General features: G+C 38.4%; 2 protein-coding genes across 2 annotated transcripts; both read left to right on the top strand.

Moving 5' to 3' along the window:
* Positions 1-214: 214 nt before the first annotated feature.
* Positions 215-6,047, top strand: LOC119799246 (cytochrome P450 2J6-like). The gene is made up of 9 exons (XM_038309060.1): positions 215-498; positions 1,154-1,319; positions 1,408-1,560; positions 1,642-1,802; positions 1,916-2,092; positions 2,190-2,328; positions 4,752-4,939; positions 5,013-5,154; positions 5,772-6,047. The coding sequence occupies exons 1-9, from the start codon at positions 307-309 to the stop codon at positions 5,945-5,947; spliced, it is 1,494 nt and encodes a 497-aa protein (XP_038164988.1). The 5' UTR covers positions 215-306; the 3' UTR covers positions 5,948-6,047.
* Positions 6,048-16,014: 9,967 nt separating this feature from the next.
* Positions 16,015-20,060, top strand: LOC119799264 (cytochrome P450 2J6-like). The gene is made up of 9 exons (XM_038309077.1): positions 16,015-16,239; positions 16,483-16,648; positions 16,726-16,878; positions 16,955-17,115; positions 17,235-17,408; positions 17,502-17,643; positions 17,748-17,935; positions 18,025-18,166; positions 18,271-20,060. The coding sequence occupies exons 1-9, from the start codon at positions 16,018-16,020 to the stop codon at positions 18,474-18,476; spliced, it is 1,554 nt and encodes a 517-aa protein (XP_038165005.1). The 5' UTR covers positions 16,015-16,017; the 3' UTR covers positions 18,477-20,060.
* The last annotated feature ends 78 nt before the right edge of the window (positions 20,061-20,138 follow it).

Genomic DNA, 20,138 nt, shown 5'->3' with positions numbered 1-20,138 from the left:
AACTTTTGCAGTTCAGAGTAAAAATCTCATTTTACAATGAAGAACAAAAATCTGGGGAAACATTTGAAATCCAGGAAGGGTTTTTTTTCAAATTTACAGGGCTGCACCAAATCCTCATGGGAGTAAGATTACAGTTGGTTACATCACACATGTACTAGAACAGAGGTTAGGTTCATTGAGAGGCTGGAGGAAGGGTTTTCGGCAGGTTATATGAGAATTTCTCCTTTGTACAGTCCCTCAAAAGTTGTGGAAAATCTTGATAAGCGCAAGCATTTCCTCTGCTGCTGCCTTTTGGGGCCTCTAACTATGTGGCTTTACAACCTTATGCCAAGCCTGGACCTGAAAGGAATTATTTTGTTTATTTTTTCCTTTCTTTTGATAGCAGACCTCCTTAGGAATAGAAAACCAGCAAACTATCCCCCAGGACCAAGAGCTCTCCCCTTTGTGGGGAACCTCCTCAGTTTTGATAGCAAACATCCACACATTTTTTTCAGCAAGGTATTGATTTACAAATGCATTTTAAACTAACTGCTTAAAGACAAATTAAATTTGTGTCTATATAAATGTGAGTTTTCATAGGAACATGTTTTCTGTAGTTGTTTATTTTAAGTAATTAAAATTTAAGCTAATAAAATGTAGCAGTCGGATTAAAAGGATGTTTTTCCCTCTGGTCTGTAGCTGCATTGCATGGTTAATGTGAGGGATTGCAGTTTAGTCAATGAATCAATGCAATAGCTGGTTTTCCTTAGATAAAAAGCTTTAATAAACCAATCTGACCATATGATCTTGTTGAACTCTTTTTAAACTGCCTTCAGTGCTCATATGTTGTCAATCTGCGCTATGTCAATAACCTTAAATTGATTGCATTTATATTTCATAATAAAATTCATAATCAACAACAAGCTCTCAAAAGTTAATCAGGTGTCTGTTTTATTGGAAGAAATCCCATTTAAACATGCAGGAGTTTTTAGGACCCGAGCACATGTAAAAGCAGATGGTGACACGGTGTTTTTGAAATGCAAAAATACAAAGAACCTGAATATTTTCCCCTGTTGGACATTTCACGCTGTTTTCATTTTGACATTTTGAACATATTATATTACCAATTTCCTGCAGTGTTTTGTTCATATTTTGCTTTTCGCTGTTTTCCCAGTTAGCTGACATCTATGGCAATGTCTTCAGCTTTCGCCTTGGCAAGGAAAACCTGGTCATTTTGAACGGACACAAGATTGTGAAAGAGGCCATAGTGACACAAGCAGAGAACTTTGTGGATCGACCACCTAATGCGATAGCTGACAGGTTTTACACTGAACCCTCAGGTGGGAAATCAGCTTTCAATTATTTGTCTACAAACTGCTGGCATCAAGGGAGGCCCTTGACATCTTTGTTGACTTACTGTATATTCAGGGGGTCTTTTTTTCAACAATGGAGAAATATGGAGGAAACAGCGACGCTTTGCTTTATCTACCTTACGTTCATTTGGCCTCGGCACAAACACGCTGGAGCTGAGCATCTGTGAGGAGATCCGACACCTGCAGGAGGAAATCGAGAGTGAGAAAGGTGGGTTAGATAGTTTGTCACATGCATCATATAACCATGCAAGGCAGCTTTGTTTTAATTTGCTTTAATACTCTTCTTCAGGAAACCCTTTTGACCCAACTGGCCTCTTCAACAATGCTGTCTCCAATGTTATTTGCCAGCTTGTTATGGGAAAAAGGTTTGACTACAATGACCACAGGTTTAGGACAATACTGAGGTATATGTCTGAGGGGATCTGGATAGAAGGGAGCATATGGGGTCAGGTAAGTCAGTGAACCATGAAGGAGTCTCTGATTCAATCATATAAGATTAACTGTATATCATGAAGAAAGAAATGGGTTTGGCAGTGTTTTATAATTTATTTCATCCCAAACAGCTTTATCTGGGATTTCCTCAAGTGATGCAATATCTGCCAGGTCCTCACAACAAACTCTTTAGTAACTACAATGCTACAAAGGAGCTTATTCATGAGGAAATTGAAAAGCACAAGAAGGAACTAGATCGCAATAATCCAAGAGACTACATTGACGCTTTCCTTATTGAAATGGAGAATGTATGTAGACCACTGTCCAAAAATGCATTACACTCTAAACATAGGGAATTCTGTAAAGCTAAGTGTGGTTAACTAACAAGTAAATATTTTGGTCTAGCATAAGGAATCCAACCTGGGCTTCACAGAGAGCAATCTGGCCTTCTGCTCTTTTGACCTCTTCCTGGCTGGAACAGAAACAACTGCCACCACATTGCTTTGGGCGTTGCTTTTCCTTGTAAAACATCCTGAAGTGCAAGGTGGGTCATATGTTACAGTACCTTTTGCAAGAAATTATACTCTTTGAAATTTATCTTTTTTTATCAGGTGTTTTTTTGTAATTAATAATATGCACAAATCACTAAAATATTAATCGAAGAAAATATATATTTTTTTATTTATTTTTTCATCTTATTTATATTTTTTGTATATCTTCAGATTAGATTCAATCCCCGACAACAATAATTAACATTTACAATTTAAGTTTAATAGTAAACAGCATTCCGTATTCACGGCAGTGCTTTGAAATCTGCAGTAGTTCATTAAGAGTTTTATCATTAATTCACCAGATCATCCAATCAAATTAATTCAAAGTTTTCTATATAAGGAAAACCAGTTGATTGCATAAACTCATTGACTAGAATCCAATCCCTGACACTAAGCATGCTTGTAGCGACAGTGGAGAGGAAAAACTCCCTTTGAACAGGAAGAAACCTCCAGCAGAACCAGGCTCAGTGTGAGCGGCCATCTGCTGAGGCCGACTGGGGTTCAAGGAGACAGAAGCAGAGATAGAAAAAGCAGCTGTAAAAGGCGGCCCCGTCCAGGAAACACAGAGCCAGGCAGACGAGCTCCGAGCCAGCTCCCATGTCAGAGGATGAAGAGAGCACATCCAGCCAGTCGAGGTCAGAGAAACAGGACTACACTGGAAAACAGGCCAATCTCCAGCATCTATAAACAAGGGCATTGTTGGCAGCAGCATGGCTGATATTTCTCTCCAGGATGGAGTCACAGCCAAACAGGAACAGACCAGATGAAGCTACTATGAGAAAAAGCAGAGAGAGCAGAACGTTAGAGATTGAACTAACAGATTCTGCAGAGTAGGAGAATAGAGAGAGAATAAAGCAGAATGATGAAATGGGGATCCCTATGTGCTCCAGAAGTCTAAACCTATAGCAGCATAACTATAGAGATAGCTCATTAGCAACTAAAACAGCAACAAATGTGTTCTGATCAGGAGTCACATTGTGGAGAAACTAAAAAGAGAAGATTATCCACGTAAACTAATAGGCTGGAAATGAAAGCCTTCCCACTGAGCAAAGATTGGTGGAAAAGACATTTAAAATACATGATTGAGATCCAAATAACGTTTACATTTGGATGAAAAGTGAAAGGTGAAAAGCTGTAATTTTAAGATCTATTATTGGACTAAAGTGGGACAAAACAAGACCGACCAAACACAGCCCAGTTTTCAACAAGTATTTCTGGACTTGATCAAGACTACAGTGGATCGACCAAATTTAGCCTAAAAACCAACGTCTAAATCACGTCTGGAGTTTGGGGGGTTGATCAGAGAATTAGACAAGAGCCAAACAACTACTTTGGAGGAGCAGCAGAAATAAAGTTTGGAGATGGGAGCTTATTGTTCAGCTGGAAAATAATTAAGGCTACAATCAAAGGGTTTATATTACAACAAAGCAGTGTCTTAGAAAGGTCTTGTTAAAGTCCAAACTTAGATTTATGAAGGAATTTGCTATCCTTAATTATCAAATTCACAGATTTTCTCTTCTGAATGGTTGACTTTCAATCAGTGATTAAAGAAAAATGATAAATATTTAATCTTATTGAATATCAAAGCTATTTGATGCAGACTAATTATGAATAAAACAGAATTATGCTAATTTTTTTTAGATTTTTATTTATGAAAATGTTTAAAACCATTGATCATTTTTCTTACCGGTGGTTGTTTAGTTTTTTTGCTCTATGAAATAAAATCCCTCTATTACAGATTTATGGTTGCAATGGGAAAAATTCCAAGGGGCATAAATTATATTTTATACTTCTATAAAGGTCCTATAAAGCCTAAAAACAGTTTTATAATAACTGTGTAATATTTGTTCACTGTGAGCAGATCTGATGATGGAGAGATTAAAACTTTGTCAAATTGATATATTTAAAGTATGTTTTGTTTTTGTTTTTTTTGTTGTTGTTTTTTTAAGTATGCCTTTCCCTTCTTTTCAGATTAAATATTGTAATTTTCCTTCCTGCTCAGTCTTAACCATCATAACTTTGCACAACTTAGACATTTTCTGGTACAATCTGAATTAATATTGTGATTTTGTTTTTAGGGGATCAAGGTCAAAAAAGCTATATAAAAAGTTTACAGTGTGTAAATGTTCCTCCTGCTATCCAGTTTGGCTACTAAAACCTGTTGTTTTACCCATATGAAACTAGTCCAAATAGTTTGTACCACCAAGTGATATTTGTTTTTCAGAGGTAAAAGCAATGTGTTAAAAAGTTTATTTTCCAAAGTAAAAATGTTCCGCAGAGATTTTGTTGTTTACTTCATTTCTTAGGGATTCAAATGACCAAATAAAATAAATGAATAACATGTATTGCTTTATTGGAGATATAAAATGACTTAATGACTTAAGCTTAATTCTTATAAAACTGAATCATTTTACAGAGAAGGTCCACGCAGAAATAGATAAAATGATCGGAAGTTCTCGTCAACCCTCCATGGCTGACAGACCCAACATGCCTTACACTGACGCTGTGATCCATGAGATCCAGAGGATGGGTAACATTGTTCCTCTCAATGTCCTTAGAGTTGCTGCTAAGGATACAACTCTGGGTGGCTACCTTATTCCAAAGGTTCATTTCATTGACATTCAAATACTATTAACGTATCAAATAGTGTTTTCCAATAAATCTGTGTATGTTTCAGGGAACATCAGTGCTGCCCATGTTGACCTCTGTGCTGTTTGATAAAAATGAATGGGAAACTCCTGACACCTTCAATCCTGGACATTTTCTGGACGCTAATGGAAAGTTTGTGAAGAAAGCAGCCTTCCTGCCCTTCTCTGCAGGTACAGCACTGTCATTTTTTAATAACCATTGAACCGTACAGTAGATGCAACATAATGAGGGAGCAGAAGCGAGACACTACAGCTAAGTTGCTCAAGTTATGCTTTACAAATCAGCACAATTATTTACTGACAAAATTTTTTTATTTTGAAGTCGGTGGGGGGCTTGTTGACCTTCAGTGACCTCTAGAAGTTTTCGTTATTATCTCAGAACGATAGCAGCACAAAAGTTTTAAACCATATTTGTTTGGGGAATTAGGAGCTGACTGACCCTTTGACCTTAAAACTTCACAGCAAAAAAAATAACTTTACTGCACAAATCACCAAAATTAAAGCCAAATTGATTGAAACTATTTTTTTTTATTTCCAGTAGGTGGCGGGGCTTGTTGAACTTTAATCACCTCTGAAAGTTTTCATTGACTCTGCTAGCATTAAACAAACACAGGAGTCTTACTAGTTGTCTAGTCTAGTTGTCATTGAGAAAAGTTTTGTTTTTTTTACTTTTTATGAAAACTGACATTTTTCGTATGTCCCATTTTAGTTTTCCAGATCTAACTTTTAAAAAAAGGTGACAGCCTTTTTCAGCTTTAATAGTTTGTGTTGCTGTGTTCATCCTTCAGGAAAGCGTGTGTGTCTCGGTGAAGGCCTCGCTAAGATGGAGATGTTCCTGTTTTTCGTGGGCTTATTGCAGAAGTTCATGTTCTCCGTCCCTGAGGCAGCTGCACTGAGCACAGAAGGAATCACTGGAACTACACGAGTGCCTCATCCCTATAAGGTGTCTGCTAAGGCTCGCTAAGCTGTGGACTTTCACCAACCCTGGCCTGGTTCAATAGAAAACCAACTCACTGCATGTAAAAAAAAAAAAGCCTGTTATTTCAATTCAAATAAATTCAAAACTACTGAATTGAAATGTTGCAGTAATTCGTAGGGTTTTTTATTTTTCATCGAGTTGTTGTGTTTATAGCTATAGGCAGGAAGGATCTTCTGTTGAGGTCTGTCTTGCACCAAATATGGAAAAACCTCTGACTGAGGACATGCTGTTGTTTAAAAGTCTGATGAAGTGGATGCTCACTGTTGTCCACAATCTTCTTCAATTTATAAGAAATCCTTCTTTGTAAAATAATTTCCAGAGGTTCTAGAGGAGTTCCTAGAACAGAGCCGAACTTCCTTATCAGCTTGTTGGGCTTTACTCAGTCATTTGCTATGATGCTGTTACCCCAGCAGATGATGGAGGGAGAGGCCAGACTATAATCACTGGATCATTATTTATACTTAAAACTAACACGGTCGCAGTGATTTAATGAAATTAGTGTTAATCAGTAAAAAAAAAAAAACTAAATTATATTTTTAGACCTGATCACTGAGTCTGGGGGGGCCATTTTTGTCCAAATATAGCAACCCCTCCCTCCTGCCATCTTCCAGCAGTGACGTCACGGTGTGGTAAGCCTAGCGCCATTCTCCCCGCTTTACAAGCAAAATCAATGGGAACTACTAGACACATCTGCAATCAACAACAATTATTGAAGATTTCCAGAGAACTTCACCATTGAAATTCACCAGAGCTATAGTGAAACTGACAATGCCCACGTGCATGGCAGCTGGATGTTGGAATACATCGGGTAAAAGTTGAAAAAGAATTAGTAATTTAGTCACAACCCAGTAGGTGGCAGCAGTGTTCTTTGACAAACATGGATGTCTCCAGTAAAGTACATTCAAATGTAATTACTCTTAATTAAAAACACTCATTTATTGAAAAGTGTATAATAATTTCATACTTAAGATACTTTCAGAAGTTTGTATTATGAATGTGACCAGACTTTTCCTTTAAAATCTACTCTAAAATGCCGAGGCGACCAGTGGAAGGAGGCCAGGACAGGAGTGATGTGACTGTATTTCAGAGTACCAGTTAAAAGATGAGCTGCTGTGTTTTGCACTGGCTGTCAGCAAGAAGGCAAAGACTGAAGCACACCACCATAGACTCTGTTAAAGTAATCCAATAAAGATTAAATAGAAGCATGGATAACAGTTTCAAAGGTTTGCCGTGAAAGAAAAGGTTTTAGTTTTGCCCATTTTAACTGATAAGCAAGATCTGACAACTGCTCCAATTTGCTTTCCCAATTTAATATCACGGTCCACCTTAAGACCTGTGGTTTATGTTCGATTTAAAATATGGTTCCAGGGGTCCTAGGTCTGTAGTAATGGAGTCACAATGGCAATCAGGTCCAAACATTGAAACCTCAGTTTTCTTCTCGTTAAAACAGTTCAATAAAGACTTGAAAAACTGAAAAGTGACAAAAGAAAAATCTCCATGCTTTAGGGGCAAATACTGTAGCAGCCATTAAAAATGGCTCTTCCCAGTCAAACGCCAGCCGAATGGCAGCCCAGTTTACTGCAACTTCCAGCCACTGGAGTGACGTCCTCTTGCATATTTTTTTTACTCTGACTCCACCCTTTCACTGAATTACAGGGTCTGACCTGGAGATGACGCTTCTCTTTAGATCTTAATATTAAAGATTATTTTAATACAAAGATTGATGTTTAAAAAGGAATTGTAGGGGACCAGCCAAGGGCCCATCAAGGAAAGTGGGGAAATGTTGAATGGCTGCTACTGTAGATTAGACAGTCATTGGCATAAAAATGGAAATCAATCCCATGTTTTCCCAGTAAGGAACCGAGTGGCAGCAAAAACAGTTTGTTTTCCAGGGGTCTGTTTCATGAAGCAGGTTTACCGAAAACTCTAAGGGCCGGATTTATCAAGATCCAATTTTGCGTGCAGTAATTTGCGCTCGCAAACTGGAATTTTGCTCAAGGGGCTTAACCATGGTTTGCGGGTGATTTAACAAGAGTGATTGCGTAACTGGTGGCAGGTGCAAAACTGTTGGAGACGCCCTATTTAAATGATGGTTTTGCGCGTTTTGTGGTTTGCGGCAAAGTAGTTTGTAGTCTGTACAAACTAGTGCATTAAGAAATTTAAATCTTACAGTGACACCCCCACCCCCTTCAAAAAAAATTATATATATATACATAAAAAAAAAAAAACTTTGGCAACCTTTATCCCCTAAGGTGGTATGTGGCTGAATTTTTATTTCACTGCATTAAAAAAACAAAACAAAACAAAAAACAGGTGTTTTGTATTGGCCTGTAGAAAAATGCACATACCAAATGGCTCACAAGAAGTGACTGTGGATGAGATTACGAGCGTACGCATCCCCGCAGCATTGGCATGTTGCTCCACAGGCGCAGTGGGGAGGTCGGGGTTTCTCAGTAGGGCGTCAGGGCGACATGGCATTTAGAACGTCGGCCAGCACTTCTGAAAAACGAGATTGGGAGATCCCAGCTCTCGCTGCAACCGTACGCTGGAATGACCCAGATGCAAAAAAAGTGCAATGTTGCAAGGAGTTTTGTAATATCTGGTATTGCGTGGGTCCTCCTTGTGGCTGGCTCCAAATCCATTCGGAGTTCCCCCAACAGCTCCAAAACGGCAATGCTGGATAAACGAAATGTTTTGATGATCGTTTCCTCGTTCATTGCAAAAATATTCACACGGAGTGAAAAAATGCGTTCTCTGCGTCTCCTTGCTTCATTTCGATGTCTCCTTCTTGCGACAATAACCGCTGCCATGTGTGCGCAATTATGCATACAGACCATTTGCACCTTCTTTTGAAACGTGTTAAATATAGAGTCAGATACCGTTAGAAAAATTGCTTTCAGGTTTAATAAATCACTTTGCGAGTGCTAAATTAATATATTTACATGTTCTCCTCCCACAAGACGCACTTTTGCGTTTAAACGCCCCATATTGCATATTCATTGCAGAAAAAGTACTAAATGGATAAGAGGCGCTATTTAGCACGTTTTAAAGACCAAATCCTTTTAGCACGCTGTTGATAGATCAGTTTGTAAATTTTTTAGCGTGCGCAGTGAAATAGCTCACGTTTTTATACACGCAAAACTTTGATAGATCCGGCCCTGTGTTGTCTAAACCTGAATACAGTGAAACTCTGACTTTTCCGGTTCATAAAGAGATTTTATTCATCCTCTGTTTCAGTCACAGTAGTAACATTTTCCTAGAGCTAACCTGGTCAGCAGCAGGTTTTCTTCAGTAAACTCAGAGTGTCTCTGCTCTTCTTACGGCCAATCACACTGTTTTATTACCTGAAGTAATCATTTTTGTCATCGTTTTGTGCATAAAAATATATACCGGTATATATATAATTTACTAGGTCCGTGAGACACATTAGCTTTTACAACATTGCAAATTCCTTTGATGAGGATCTTAATTATGGCAGTGCCTTTTATTATTTAGGGACAGGATTCTACAACTCAGTTGACAGGATATGAGATTTATTTGTTTTTTGTTTGTTTAATATGAGCACGATGTGGATAATTTTTTTTATTTTCTAATATTTACAGTGCTTGAAGTACTACTGAAATAATTTTCAGATTGCACATAAATAAGGAATTACTTCAAGGTTAAGGAACCCATGAGATGATGCACAGGTTCTATATATGAGAACAACGGTTGTAGACTTCATCTTCACCTGCTGCCAGAAGATTTCACCTAAATTGATACGTTGATCTACTATTCAATTCAATTCAATTCAATTCAATTTTCAATTCAGTTTATTTATATAGCGCCAAATTCACAACACATGTCATCTCAAGGCACTTTACAGTTCAACCAGATCATACAGTCAAATTGATACAAAGTTTTCTATCTAAGGAAAACCAGTTGATTGCATTGACTCATTGACTCAAATACAATCCCCCACACTAAGCATGGTTGTAGCGACAGTAGAGAGGAAAAACTCCCTTTTAACAGGAAGAAACCTCCAGCAGAACCAGGCTCAGTGTGAGCGGCCATCTGCCGAGGCCGACTGGGGTTCAAGGAGACAGAAGCAGAGATACAAAAAGCAGCTGTAAAAGGCGGCCCCGTCCAGGAAACACACAGCCAGGCAGACGAGCTCCAAGGCAGCTCCCATGCCAGAGGACGAAGAGAGCACATCCACTCAGTCACGGTCAGAGAAACAGGACCACACTGGAAAACAGGCCGAACTCCAACATCTATAAACAAGGGTGTTGATAGAAGCAGCACAGCTGATGTTTCTTTCCAGGATGACGTCACAGCCAAGCAGGAACAGACGAGGCAAAGCTACTCTGAGGAAAAGCAGAGAGAGCAGAAGGTTAGAGATTGAACTAACAGATTCTGCAGAATAGGAGAACAGAGAGAGAATGAAGCAGAATGATGAAATGGGGGTCCCTATGTCCTCCAAAAGTCTAAGCCTATAGCAGCATAACTATAGAGATAGCTCAGGATAACCTGAGCCACCCTAACTATAAGCTTTATCAAAAAGGAAAGTTTTAAGCCTAGCCTTAAAAGTAGACAGGGTGTCTGCCTCACGGACTAAAACTGGTAGTTGGTTCCACAGGAGAGGAGCCTGATAACTAAAAGATCTGCCTCCCATTCTACTTTTAGAAATTCTAGGAACCACTAGTAAACCTGCAGATTGAGAGCGAAGTGCTCTGTTAGGAACATAAGGAACAATCAGATCTCTGATATCAGATGGAGCTTGGCCATATAAGGCTTTATATGTGAGAAGGAGGATTTTAAATTCTATTCTTGATTTAACAGGAAGCCAATGAAGAGAAGCCAGGATAGGAGAGATATGATCTCTCTTTTTAATTTTCATCAGAACTCTGGCTGCAGCATTTTGGATCAGCTGAAGGCTTTTAACTACAGTTTGTGGACTTCCTGATAGTAAAGAATTACAATAGTCCAGCCTTGAAGTAACAAATGCATGGACTAGTTTCTCAGCATCACCCCTGGACAGGATATTTCTAATTTTTGTAATGTTCCTCAGATGAAAGAAGGAAATTCTAGAAACCTCTTTGATGTGGGATTTAAATGACAGGTCCTGATCAAAAAATAACACCAAAATTTTTTACTTTATTATCTGAAATCAGTTTAATCCCATCCAAATGAAGTGACTGGCTAATCAGTTTCTTTTTCAGAGACTCTGGTCCAAAGACTATAACTTCTGTTTTGTCTGCATTCAGGAGCAGAAAGTTAAGAGTCATCCAGGTTTTTATGTCTTCAAGACATGCCTGTAATCTATGTAATGGGTTAGCTTCATCTGGATTTATAGACAGATATAGCTGGGTATCATCAGCGTAACAGTGGAAATTAATCCCATGCTGTCTAATAATTCTACCAATTGGGAGCATGTATAAAGTAAAGAGAATTGGTCCTAGCACTGATCCCTGTGGTACTCCACAGGTAACCTTTGAGCGTGTTGAAGATCTATCATTAACATGAACAAACTGAATTCGATCAGATAGATAAGATTTAAACCAGTCTAGTGCTGTTCCTTTAATTCCAACAAAATATTCAAGTCTTTCTAAAAGAATATTATGGTCAACTGTATCAAATGCAGCACTAAGATCCAACAGGACGAGCACAGATACAAGTCCATTATCTGAGGCCATGAGAATATCATTAGTGACTTTCACCAGAGCTGTTTCAGTGCTATGATGAGCTCTAAAGCCAGACTGAAACTCTTCAAAAAGTTCATTATGGTGGAAGTGATCGCAAACTTGTTTGGCAACTACTTTCTCAAGAATTTTGGATAAGAAAGGAAGATTGGATATAGGTCTATAATTGACCAAGTCATCTGGGTCAAGAGACGGTTTCTTAAGCAGAGGTTTAATTACAGCAACCTTAAAAGCTTTAGGTACATATCCCTGTAACAGAGATAGATTAATCACATCTAAAATGGAGGAGGAGATCAAAGGGAATACCTCCTTAAATAACCTGGTTGGAACTGGATCTAACATACAAGTTGAAGGCTTAGATGAAGACAATAATTTTGCTAATTCAGAGAGTTCAACTGGATCAAAGCAGTCTAAACCCGGTTCAGATTCCATGACTACCTCAGGTACAATCGCGGATAGAGGAGTGCTTATGATCTTATTATTAATAAGATCAATCTTATTTATAAAGAATCCCATAAAATCATTGCTGCTAAGAGCAGGTGGAATGGACGGTTCAACAGAGCTATGGCTCTGGGTGAGTTTGGCAACTGTATTAAAAAGAAATCTAGGATTATTCTTATTCTCCTCTAATAATGAGGAGAAGTATGCTGCTCTTGCTTTACAAAGAGTCCTCTTATACAGCGGTAAACCATTTTTCCAGACTAGGAAGGACTCTCGCAGGCCTGTGGAGCGATATTTTCTCTCCAGTTTCCTAGCATTTTGCTTCAAAGTACGCAGCTCTGCATTAAACCAAGGAGCAAGCTTTCTATTTTTAACGGTTTTCATTTTCAAAGGAGCTGCGTTGTCTAAGGCAATACGCAGAGAACTAGCAACCCCATCAACAAAATCATCAACCTGTGAAGGGGAATAAGCTAAGCTTTTGCACTCTGCAGCACTGCTCAGTGACACAGAGGAGAGAGAAAGTGAAGCAGATTCTTTAAAATTTATAACTGCACTATCTGATAAAGATCTACTAAAATTGAACCTTCTTTTGGGGGAGGAGAACTCTGTTAAAGTAATCCTGAAGGTTATTGGAAAGTGGTCAGAGAGGACAGGGTTGTGAGGAAATACTGTTATTTCTTCACATTCTATGCCGTATGTCAGCACAAGATCCAAAGTATGAAGATGAGAATGCGTGGGACTATTCACATTTTGAACAAAGCCAATAGTGTCTAAGATAGCATTAAAGGCTGCTCTTAAGCTATCGCCTTCAATGTCAGCATGGATGTTAAAATCTCCCACTATGATGGGAGATTTTAACTACTTCTCCTTACTACCATTCAAGAAATTATTCCCTGGATATAATTGCGTTAACAACAACTATGGCAAGCCGTTGTGATATATAGTAGTTTTACTGAATATGTATTCCTAATATCTGGAAAAAAAAATCTTCATCGAAATGCCCATTTCAAACACAACATCTAGGATAATGATTCTTGATATCTTTAAATTGATTTGGGATCTTCATATTCCAAATACTACTGGTCAGCATTTGCATCATTTTAACCATGAAATTTTTTTTTTCAGATATCATAAATACATTTTCAGACAAGCTAATAAATGTCAGAATGGCCACTTAAAATATGTAAACATTTCTATATATAAAACTCAATTCTTACTAGTATAATTTAGTTTTTTTTACTTTCTTAAGTACCTGTCGAATCGGAGCTCCGCTGATAATAGCTTTTCATACTTGTTGTGCACGTGCTTAACTCTGAGTGGACGTAGTTAAAATTGATGAACTAATTGTTCGCAGTCGTTGTGAAAACAAACATTCAAGAGTTTCCGACTTCCTATAAAGACCAAAAAAATAACAACTTAGATCCTGAATTTCTGTGTGAAGGTTTCTCCATGGTTATTTGAAGAGGTTGATGTAGAATTGCATCTCCTTAAAGTAAAGCAGAGAGCAACCATTGATAAGAATAAGGTTATTGGTTACTTAGGAAAACAATACAAAGACTTCAGATATTTTCAAACACGTCAAAAAGTCAGATGAGGAGTTGCTCTTGTTATCCCGGATCTAAATATTGTATAAAATTATCGACCCAGTGATAATTTGTCTGTTTATACAGGAGTGGTAGTGGCATTAATGCTGACACTACAATGGGTAGAAGAAAAATCTGTCTGTTATTGTTTGTTCAGATTCTAGCAGGGCTCTGATTAATATTAAGGAAATGTATTTACAATATAGAAAAGATCTTACTTTTGATATGTGTTACCAGAATAAAAAGTTATGGGATGCACAAAAGAACCAAGTGGACATCAGCATTTAATACAGTTGTTTAAGGCTCTGTGTCTGCACCTTGAAGCTCTCTCTCTGGTTCTGTTTCCTGAAAAGAGATCCCCCGGGACAAATTCTTTAAATAACACTTCATAACTTATATGTACTGAAAAACCATTAGACATGACAACAGATTCTGATAGAAATGGTCATCTTGATCAACATATTCCCATTATCAGTTCGTATGAAATTGTACGAAAAGTTATGCACAGTGTTATGCACAGTATTTCGTACGTTTTTGACATTTTTCCTCAAAAAAACATATTAGTGCGCAGCCAGACAGACGAAAAAAACAGATCAGCGGAATGACGTAAAACTGGGACGGACAGTGCAATAATTACTTTATGATGTCTCTCACTAGGTGGCTTGCTGTTTTGTTTTGTATGTTAGGGTTAATTGTATGTTATTGAATGGTGCGTAAGACGTACAAATAGGACGAAATACGACGAAAAAACGTCAAAAACCTACAAAATACTGTGCATAACTTTTCGTACGATTTCATACGAACTGATAATGAGAATACACTGTCTTGATTGGCAGCTGCATACTCCCGGGCTCACTCTCAGGAAGTGGCCCCAATTAATAGTTAAAGAGACATTTTATACATCTACAGTCTGCCACATCATCACATTTTACATTACTACAGATGAGGAGACATCCATGGCTCCAGCCTTATCAAAATATTACACTTTGTTCTTGGCTGAAAGACGCCGTTCTCTCATTCCATTTCCAAATATTTGCCACGCACAGAATGAAGGTTATAACTGTATATCCAGACAGAGGAACTGTCTTAATTAGATAAACTACTGAGGAAAACATCACTTCTGACACGCAACAGGCAGGTATTATGAAGGTGTAATAAACTCATATATTAATGACAATTATCCTAACACAATAAAGCAGAAATTAAATCTATAGTAAAAAGGTGGCTAGTCAAAGGTGGCAGAAGAATGGGAAGGAGAACATAAAGGAAGACATTTATATAGAATTCAAAAGGTCAATCAAGCAAGGAAGACAAGTAGAAATAGAATGGAAGAGGATATTATAACAAGGAAACATGTAACAGGGAACTGTGATTACTGTGATGAGCTGGAAGATTTAGAACATGTGCTGATTCAGTATAGCCAATATCAACAATGGAGAGATGTACTTAGGAATAAATTTGATCAAGAGAATGTACAGTGTAAGGTTTTCTGTTTATCTTGTTTTTAGACACTCTTTTGTCTTTGCCCATTATTCTTTACAAAAACAGTCACAAACTTTTGATTCATGGAGTCATCTGGTTCATCTGTTGATGATCAACTTTTTGTTCAGGTCTGTCGTTATTCGTTCTTCTGTAAAACCTTTAGCCGTTCAGCGTAGTTTCTTCACGTGGACCGACAGCAGAATGGTTATGATGAAAGAAAACTCTAGAATAATCCTCTCCTTAAATGTTCAATCTGTAATCAAACTGAACTAATGTTCACAGATTTATTTCATCCCATCAGAGCTTCATCTTTTCTGCAAAATGGCCTTTAGATTGTTTGTGCTAATTTGAGGGCAACACCAATAATTAAAGATCCTCTGCCTCTTTTTTACACTTACCATTAACAGCCATAATGCCTGATGTATTTTATTTCCTTAGCTTTTGTTTGTTTTGATTTAATGTTGTTTTTTTTTTTGTTTTTTTTTAAACAAGTGCACATTTTGTCTGTTGATTTGTAGACTCCATTGCAAATGAAATTCCCATAAAAAAAGATGATAAATTATTTAAATTAAATTTTATACAGAATTCCCACCTTTGCTGTCATCTGCTGGTCGGTTCCAATAAAGCAAACACTGTTCCTGTGCAACTATATAGAGAAGAAGACAAACTTTTCTCCACTTTTTAAACATTCATGCTAAATGTTTACGTTATTTATGATCTATCAAGTCAAACAAACATGTAATCCACTAAACAAAGCAGGCAGATTATAACTGAGGGCTGATTTAGAGTCACGCCTTTCACATCTACCAGAGCTGGAGTCAGCAGAGTACCAGCCCACATCAGGACCATGTGGACACATATTCCTGACATGTTTCCTTTCTTTCTGCTCTCTGTGAAAATGTGGCTCCTCAGCTTGGCTCAGTGGCTCAGCCTCAGATGGATAATGATTTTTACTTTTGCAGTCCTCCTCTTGGTCAACCTGCTCATCAAAAGGGATCCACCTCACTTTCCACCAGGACCACCGGCTCTTCCTTTTTTTGGGAATGTATTCAGCATCGAATCTAAGCAGCCTCATATTTACCTCACTAAGGTCAGTTTGTATATTTAAGTAAAAAAAAAAAAAAAAATGGTAATCCAACATTTTAGCAAAATTAAAACTGCATACATAAAATCTATACAGTTTCTAAATGTTTGGTGATTTCTTAGACATACTCGAATCCAAAAATGTGAAAAATTTGATGACTGGTCCCGGTGCCAACAACACATGGACTATGCATTATTGTAGTCATATGCTCCACAATGGAGCCCTTATCCTTTGCTTCTACAATCACAGCTTGCTGATCTTTATGGGAACATTTTCTGCATACGTCTGGGAAGACACAAAACCGTGTTCTTGTCTGGGTGGAAGATGGTGAGAGAGGCTTTAGTGATACAGGCTGAAAACTTTGCGGACCGGCCTTACAGCCCCATGGTGACCCTGATTTACTCAGGAAACTCAGGTAAGTCGAGTTGACCAGACCTGAAGGATGATCACAACCAATAGTTGAGGGTTGTTTGATTTCTCCACCTTTTTCAGGAGGTCTTTTCTTCAGTAATGGGAAGGTATGGAGGAGGCAGCGACGCTTTGCTATGGCCATGTTGCGTACGTTTGGCATGTCCAAGGGATGCATGGAGGAGAACATCCGTCAGGAGAGTCGACATCTACGGGAGGCGATGGAGAAGGAGGAAGGTAGAAAGCTGCAGAAAAAAGATCAGACTGTAGCTTCATGTCACTTTCTTTGTTTAAAAACTTGTCCTCCTGTCAGGTAAGCCCTTTGACCCGGTGCCACTCCTGGACAACGCTGTTTCCAACATCATCTGCCAGATCGTGTTTGGTAGAAGATTTGACTACAGTGACGAGGAGCTGCAGAGCATGTTGAGAAATCTGACAGACATGGCCTACCTTGAAGGTTCAATATGGGCTCTAGTAAGACACAAAGAAAAAAATCCTTTGTTGCACTTGATGCCATCATTGGGTGTTTGTTTTCTTTTTATACTCAAAGACAGTTTATATGTTTTAAAGTCTTGATTTTCTTCTGTTAACAGCTTTATGATGCTTTCCCGGCATTGATGAGACTCTTGCCAGGGCCTCACAATGGGATTTTTAGCAGCTCTAAGTCTTTAAAGGCATCAATCAGGAAAGAAATAGAAAGACACAAGTTGGAACTGGATCCAAACAAACCACGAGATTACATTGACAGCTTCCTTATAGAGGAAAGAGTACGCATCACTTCAGTTCATTGGAAATGTTAAAAACGGGGGTAGAAATGTCACACATAAGACCCGTTAGCATGTGTGTCTCTGCTTTGACAGCGTGACAGAAAGCAGGACATGGGCTTTGTGGAAGAAAACCTGGTGCTGTGCTGTCTGGATCTGTTCTTGGCTGGCAGTGAAACCACTTCAAAGACTCTGCAGTGGGGACTAATCTACCTTATAAACAATCCTCCCATACAGGGTGAGCTCAGATTAGGACAGTTCTTACAAGAAGAACGGACTAAATTACTATACCAAAGGGAATCTCCTGCTTATTAGTCCCTAATCGATATGATTTGCCTGCAGAGAAAGTCCAGGAAGAGATAGACAGAGTGGTTGGTCAGAAGCGTCAGCCCACCATGGCGGACAGATCCAACATGCCCTTCACTGATGCAGTCATCCACGAGATCCAGAGGATGGGAAACATCGTTCCCCTCAACGGGCTCCGGATGGCTGCCAGAGACACAACCCTAGGTGGTTACTTCATACCAAAGGTGCATCCCATCTTCCCCCAGAACACTCCTGCAGAATGTTCTCTTCCTCTGCTCAATGCTGGCTCATGGCTGTCTCTCCGTGTCTTCAGGGGACGGCTGTGATGCCTAACCTGACCTCTGTTCTTTTTGATAAGAACGAATGGGAAACTCCTGACAGCTTCAACCCCAAACACTTCCTGGATGATGACGGCAGCTTCAGGAGGAGGGACGCCTTCCTACCTTTCTCTGCTGGTAGTTAATTCATTAAAGCAATAAGTCTGCACACATTTTTTTTAAAACTACTCTAATTTAGAACTAGGGGATGATGGAGGTACCCTTTTCCCTTCTCTTCTAAGGAAAGCGAGCATGTCTTGGCGAGGGTCTGGCAAGAATGGAACTCTTCCTGTTTTTTGTCGGCTTGTTCCAGAAGTTTCACTTCGCTACCCAGGATGGAGTGGAGCTGAGATACGAAGGAATAACCGGAGCCACACGTACACCGTACCCATTTAAGATCTTTGCAAAATCCCGCTTTCCTTTGCAGAACACAAGCAACGCAATATAAGCTGCAGGATAGACGACAAGCTCTTTGTTAACAACACATATCTGTTGTTAATGTGGCAGAATCAGGATTTTTTTAACCAGATGATGAATAAGATGAAGCATTGTCATGTTTGCACAAAATTACTGATTTGTCACGTGTCCAAAACTAGACGCTAAACCTGCAAACATACACGTACCAGTGTTAATTATTACTAATAGCCACCCTTCACTTCCGTTAATTTTATTCCTAGAGCTTTTGGACGTCAATCAGAGTTTGTGGTTGAATCTGTCTGACTGGAGTCTTTTCATTATTCATTATTGTAAACAGAAAATGCTGAATTACATGATGACAACAGCAAATATACGTTTTTCTATGAACAGTTTCCGTCTGAGAAAACCGATGAAGGATTCTCTGACAAAAAAAGGATACATGCAGTTTTACAAAACAAATTTATTTAGAGAACAAAAACTTCCAATTTCTGAATTCCATTAAACATTTATTTAATAAATTACAAACAAACATTTAGCATAATGCAGGCTGTTGATCTACCCTTGATTGTACCTTGTTTTGTTTTTATAATCAGCAATTTTCAAGAAAAATAAAGAGGATCAGGAGACATAGATCTCTAAATCATGTGGTCATATTACAGCAGATCTCTGAGGCGCAGCTCACAGCATATAGAGTGAAAAGGCAAGAACACGCCAAACCTGAACAGCTTGCAATGACTTGTAGAAGCTTTCATTCACTTTATTAAATCCACAAACATTTTACTCAGGACTTTTTGTGAAAGGAGCAACATAAAATAAAGCATTAATATAAAGCGGAAGTATTAGCACACATACAAAATAAGCTTAAAAAGTGGGGAAAGCATTTATTCACTGCTTTACCCATAACCCCAAATAGAATCCAGCCTCGCTATCAGTCCTTTATGCATGATAGAGGTGGTGTTAGCCTGTAAAACCCCATGTTTGGCGTACAACTCACCATCAACGTTACAAAGTAGTGGTGGCAGCACCATGCTGTGGGGTGACATTTACCTGCAGGTGTAAATGCTGCTAAACGTAGGGCGATCCTGGCAGAGAAGGACTTTAGACGGAGGACCAAGTTTCCCTTTTAGCAGGAAAATAAACCTAAACCTACATTCAGAGCAGTGATTAAATGGTTTGGGTTCACGCCTTAGAGCGTTCAACCTAGAAATGACCACAACCAGATGGAAATCCCACCGATGGCTCGGCAGGAATTGAAGCATTTGCAGCCTATACCTTACAGATGTTGTAAAAATTAAAAAAATTAGAAATAATTTCTCTTTTTAATTAACAATAAAGCTCTATGTTATGATGGCCCATCACAAAAAGTCACAATAAAATCACATTGAACATGAAAAAAAAAAAACACATAAATACACTAATAGGTTTCCTGTTTATATTTAACAGCCAGGTGGTAGATTAATAAGCTTTAGTGTGAATGTCTAACTTTATTTAAAAATAATCAACATTCTTAGATAAAACTTTGACTACAATTATTAAAACCTTTCTGTTTGTGATTGTTGTTTTTAAAAGCTGGTGTTGAATCATTCATTTTTCTATTAATAACTTAACTATTACATATAAGAATCAAGATATACAGCGAACAAAAAGAGCCTCTCAGCTCCAGTTTAAAGCAGATGGAGAAAAATGACTATTC

This window comes from Cyprinodon tularosa, unplaced genomic scaffold, assembly GCF_016077235.1.
Source record: "Cyprinodon tularosa strain WSP-4 unplaced genomic scaffold, ASM1607723v1 ctg656, whole genome shotgun sequence".
Classification (NCBI taxonomy): Eukaryota; Metazoa; Chordata; class Actinopteri; order Cyprinodontiformes; family Cyprinodontidae; genus Cyprinodon; species Cyprinodon tularosa.
The sequence above is the reverse complement of the archived record's forward strand: the minus strand, read 5'-3'. Positions and strand labels throughout refer to the sequence as shown.